The 5,353-nt window shown below is 50.0% G+C and overlaps 1 protein-coding gene across 1 annotated transcript in view; it reads right to left on the bottom strand.

Moving 5' to 3' along the window:
• Positions 1 to 2,500: 2,500 nt before the first annotated feature.
• LOC108798961 (RING finger protein 145-like) overlaps positions 2,501 to 5,353 on the bottom strand; it is a 21,255-nt gene continuing 18,402 nt past the window's right edge. Inside the window, exons 10-11 of the mRNA XM_018570769.1 lie at positions 5,017 to 5,353; positions 2,501 to 2,992 (exon numbers count right to left, since the gene is read on the bottom strand). Of these exons, the coding sequence (XP_018426271.1) occupies positions 2,501 to 2,992; positions 5,017 to 5,353 (829 nt within the window). The remainder of the gene's footprint in view (positions 2,993 to 5,016) is intronic.

The raw sequence follows: 5,353 nt of genomic DNA on the forward strand, positions 1-5,353 counted from the left end.
TTAGATTAGATTTAAATATTTGCCCGAGTTCTGGTTTAAGCTTTGCGATATTACATTTTCTACAAGACAGTTGTATTTGGTGGCAGTCATTTTTTCAGTATAGTCTGATCTTTAATCTCATGAATGTTATTAGAGGAACTCCCTTTCATAAAGTTTTATTTGGTGTTTTTTAGTGCTGGGGTGACCACAGCACAGAGCTCTGGTAATGGGAGACATCTGGGCTGACCATGGCTCAGAGCTCTGGTAATGGGAGACCTCTGGACTGACCATGGCTCAGAGCTCTGGTAATGGGAGACTTCTGGGCTGACCATGGCTCAGAGCTCTGGTAATGGGAGACCTCTGGACTGACCATGGCTCAGAGCTCTGGTAATGGGAGGCCTCTGGGGTGACCATGGCAGAGAGCTCTGGTAATGGGAAGCCTCTGCTGTGACCATGGCACAGAGCTTTGGTAATGGGGTGCCCACAGCTCTAGTAATGGGAGGACTCCTGGTTTGGGTGACCACAGCAAAGGGAGGCCTCGGGGGTTGGCCACGACACAGGGCTCTGGTAATGGGAGGCCTCTGGTGTGACCATGACACAGGGCTCTAGTATAGGAAAGCCTCTGGGATACCATGGCACAGGGCTCTGGTAACGGGAGGCCTCTGGGTTGGCCACAGCACAAGGATTTGGTAATGGGAGGCCTCTGGAGTGACCATGGCACAAGGCTCTGGTAATGGGAGGCCTTTGGGGTGACCACAGCTCAGGGATCTAACAATAGGAGGCCTCTTGGATGACCAAGGCACAGGGCTCTGGTAACAGGAGGCCCTTGGGATGACAACGGCACAGCGCTCTGGTAACAGGCGGCCCCAGTCCAGCTGGGACCATGGCTATTTTCCTGTTAAACATGATGGGGTCCATAATTTCCCCTCTGTCCCATTCACTGGGTCAATACTGGATTCTATAAATCAAAAGAACTATAAATCCCTGCTACTCCTCATCACTGCAACAGTCTCTCAATCCAGGATATTAGTGAAGGTTTCTTTCACCAGCATAAGATGTCAGCGATGAGCCATATTGTCCATCAGCTGGTTAAGTACTATGGGTGGTACTCTTCAAAATTATGAGAGCATTCCTCCTAATCCAGGGCTCTCACCTCTGGACTTGAACATGGTGATGGCGCTGGTCATTTCTTCAGGCCACCAGTCTGAGGTTTTTTTTCACTGCAGATCCTCCAGTTTCTTTTTGACATCAGTTCAATTTTCTGCCCAATCATCTCTAGCCTCGTCTGCCCAGAAACAAGTTCCTTCCCTATGAAGGACTCCCTGCTCCTGCTCCCTATACGGGTCTTCCTCTGCCTCCCTGCAAAGCACCGGTACCGCCTCTGTAAAAGGGACATTCCTACAGGGGTCGTCCTCCTTTTCCACCTCTCCGTTAAGAACCTGTATTGGTTTTCTAGAAGATACCATATCCTGCTCCTTCCTATAGGGGTCCTCCTCTGCCACTTCCTCTACCTTCCTATAAAGAACATGCACTGTCTTCCTACAGGGTACCCCCTGCTGTTTCTCTTCACTGTAGAGCTCCTTCTCCTTTCTCCAAGGAACCTCTTCATTCTCAACGTGCCTGCAAGGGTTCTCTTCTGCCACTCCTTCTACTCCTTGGTAAAGAAGCTGGGCTCCCTTCCTGCAAGAGACTTCCTCCTGCTCCTTCCTGTAGAGGACTTTCTCCTTCACTCTGCAAGCAACCTCCCCTTCTCTATAGTGGACATCCTCCGCTCCCCTGCTAAGAAGCTCTCCTGCAAAGGAGACCATCTCCTGGTCCTCCATGTGAAGGACCTCTGGCTCCTCTCTACAAGGAACCTTCTCACTACTGAAGAAATCTTCATGTATTTGCTTTTTCCTACAGGGATACCCTTCTTTTTGCTCTCCCCTGTGGAAGACCGCCCCCTGACTCCATGAGACTTCCCTTTTGTGTTTCTCCCTATAGAGGACCTCATCGTCTTGTCTCTCCCTATAGAGGACCTCATTGTCTTGTCTCTCCCTATAGAGGACCTCATTGTCTTGTCTCTCCCTATAGAGGACCTCCTCTTCCTGCTCTTTCCTGTAGTGCTCCTCCTCTAACCCCCAGTAAACAAAATGCCCCCCTTTCTCCAAAAGGACCTCTTCCACCTTTCTGTAGTGGGCATTCTCTGTTTCCGCATAGGTGGCTTCTTCTACTATGGGGTGGTTTTCACCAACAAATGTTCCAGTCTTTGCTCCATGATCTCCTGCTGGAGATTCTTCCACATTCTCTCCGCTTAACCAGACTCCACCTCGTCCTCCTGCTTCTCCCTCATCAGAATCAGACTCCTCAACAACTTCTTCTTCCTCGTCATCCCTGACCACAGCCCTCACTGGCTGGTGACACAGGGGACAGGTGTCCTGGACATACAGCCATTTCTTCAGACAGTCGGCATGGAAGAAGTGACCGCAGGTGGTGATGACAGCGATAGACATCTCCTGCCGGATCAAAGAGATGCACATTATCACAATGTAATACTGTATGTAGAGATCGGGACCCTATAGAGGACCTCATTGTCTTGTCTCTCCCTATAGAGGACCTCCTCTTCCTGCTCTTTCCTGTAGTGCTCCTCCTCTAACCCCCAGTAAACAAAATGCCCCCCTTTCTCCAAAAGGACCTCTTCCACCTTTCTGTAGTGGGCATTCTCTGTTTCCGCATAGGTGGCTTCTTCTACTATGGGGTGGTTTTCACCAACAAATGTTCCAGTCTTTGCTCCATGATCTCCTGCTGGAGATTCTTCCACATTCTCTCCGCTTAACCAGACTCCACCTCGTCCTCCTGCTTCTCCCTCATCAGAATCAGACTCCTCAACAACTTCTTCTTCCTCGTCATCCCTGACCACAGCCCTCACTGGCTGGTGACACAGGGGACAGGTGTCCTGGACATACAGCCATTTCTTCAGACAGTCGGCATGGAAGAAGTGACCGCAGGTGGTGATGACAGCGATAGACATCTCCTGCCGGATCAAAGAGATGCACATTATCACAATGTAATACTGTATGTAGAGATCGGGGCCTGAATCTTATGTCTTAGTTTATGCAAATCTTGCTGTCCTTAGGCACAAAGGTCTTATGGGTAAATTATATCTTTGCATAACAACATTTGAACGTGGACCTGTCCCTTTGTCCATTAAGGTAAAGCAACAAGTTCTCTTCTACCCTACCGTTTGCCCACCAGAGCCCTGAGCAATAAGCCCTGTGTAAGCTCCATGTCAGTGTGTGTTGGGGATTACACACGGCCAAGGAGCCTCTGTGTTGGGCCTAAAGATTGTCCACCCAGACACCAAGTTCTACATCTAAATCGGAAGAGGTGGCCATCAGATGAACAGGTAACCTTACCTTTAATGGGCAAATACGAGTATGTATGGACAACTTACCTTTGCTACAATTGTCCTTTATTCAATTCCCCCAAACCAATAAATTCTGGCTCGAACACTTACCTTCCACCTCGATCCAGAGATCTTCGCTGTGCCTGGAACCGTATACACCTTTGCAGCAATCATGTTCCTGTCAATATTCCCCTTAAAGTGCCTGCATGCTGTGGCCCCATTCATTCCCATGGGCAAGCCGTACTCATGCGTATTCCAGTACAACGTACTCATTGGAACGAGCAGAGCTGCAGTGTGAATGAAAGGCTAGAAGAAGACACTTATCCTGGAACGGCTGTGTGATGTATGTGTATGGTGTATGTACATGGGAGGCCCTAGGTTTAACCCCTTGCAGTCCGCCCATTGTAAAAATATGGACGGACGTACATGTATGTGATTCTTTTTTTTCTGCGGGCGTGCACGATCAGAATCCCGCCGGGAAGGTAAACAGCTCGGTCAGCAAGTGGTTTAACCCCCTTTCATCCTGTATATGTAGGAGCACAGCGCATAGAATTGCTGTGTTGTTCTCAACACAGCAACGCTCAATCAGCAACCCCAGAACTGTCATTCACCAGCAGCTCAAGGTCAACTACTGACTATCTGGAGCCAGTAGGATGAGTTCCTGATTACGTCATGTCCAGTCAACCACAGCGAATTAATGAACGGGTGCCCCTCCTAGTGGCCTCACGTCCCACTTAAAGGGTCGGCTCCTGCAGGCATCAAGGGGTTAAAGCCCATCTTCAGGTAAATATTAGGCCCACTTCCAACCCCCCACCCGTGTAGCCTTTTCTTCTTCTTACCTTATAAAGAAAGATATATTCACCTTTATCGGGTCCCTCCGGTTATGGCAGCAAAAAGTTTTCCCAGCACACTCACAAGCCAGCATGCAAAAAAACTTGTCTCACCGCTAAGGTCTAGATACACGTCTTCTGCAGAACATGTGAGAGCCGCACTGCCGCGCCAAGGCACCTCTTATAGTGCGGTCCTAACTCTAAAACTATGAGAGTCTCCATCTTGGAGCACATGTAGCAAAAGATCAAATTGGCTGCAGGTTCACCAGGAGGAAGTCCAACCTCCTTAAAAGCACAGGGACGCACAAGGGACCGCGCACATCACAACGGCAGCTGAGACCCCCCCATGCGCCACTGCACCGAATCAGTCAAGCAAAACAAATGCCAAACGCACTCATGATTGATGAGTGCGTTTGCCATTTGTTTTGCTTTCCTCCAGGTATGGGGAACCGCTAGTCCATCTCTGAAGATGTGCCCGCGCCGGCCGGTACCCTACAGTCTCCTTGCGCCAAGGAGAGAACCCCGCCAATGGACAGCCAATAGTAAGTGTCCCCGTCATGCAGGCAAAACACCAAAAGAAGGATCCTGCCTACTGTAGATGGAAAATGGGCGATGAACCGGGACAGAAGCGTCATGTGACCAAAGCTTTATGTAGGTAAAAAGGGAATTGGGGTATTTTTGGTTCAGTTAGAGGGGTTATACATGTGCCTGGAGATGGTCTGTAACTTTCCGACAACCTATAGACCATATAAATGATCCTCATACATAAACAATACAAAATACATTAAACAAACTTCAAGCTTGCCCACAACCCCCCTTCACCTGGAAGCAGATGGAGCAGACATCGTTGTGGGCCCTCAGCTCCTCCTCGGTGGCCTTAGGCAGGTGGCTGATCTTCTTGGCGGCCTCTCTGCGGAGCAGGAAGCTCTTCCAGCCGGACTGCGCCCTCAGCCAGACGTTGAAGTAGGAGTGGACGATGATGACCGACACGCCCATCCAGCTCCACTCCCCGAATACGGACTCCCAGGTGCCGTAGGCCACCACGCACAGCGCCACCAGGAACTCCAGCACCCGGCTGACCGCGTTCACCCCGTAGATGATCTCGTCCATCCGCTCCACCCTGCTGTCCTGGAACAGCTCCATCATGAAGAGGGCGTAG

The sequence above is a fragment of the Nanorana parkeri genome, unplaced genomic scaffold (assembly GCF_000935625.1).
Source record: "Nanorana parkeri isolate BGI_ZX_2015 unplaced genomic scaffold, ASM93562v1 scaffold1595, whole genome shotgun sequence".
Classification (NCBI taxonomy): domain Eukaryota; kingdom Metazoa; phylum Chordata; class Amphibia; order Anura; family Dicroglossidae; genus Nanorana; species Nanorana parkeri.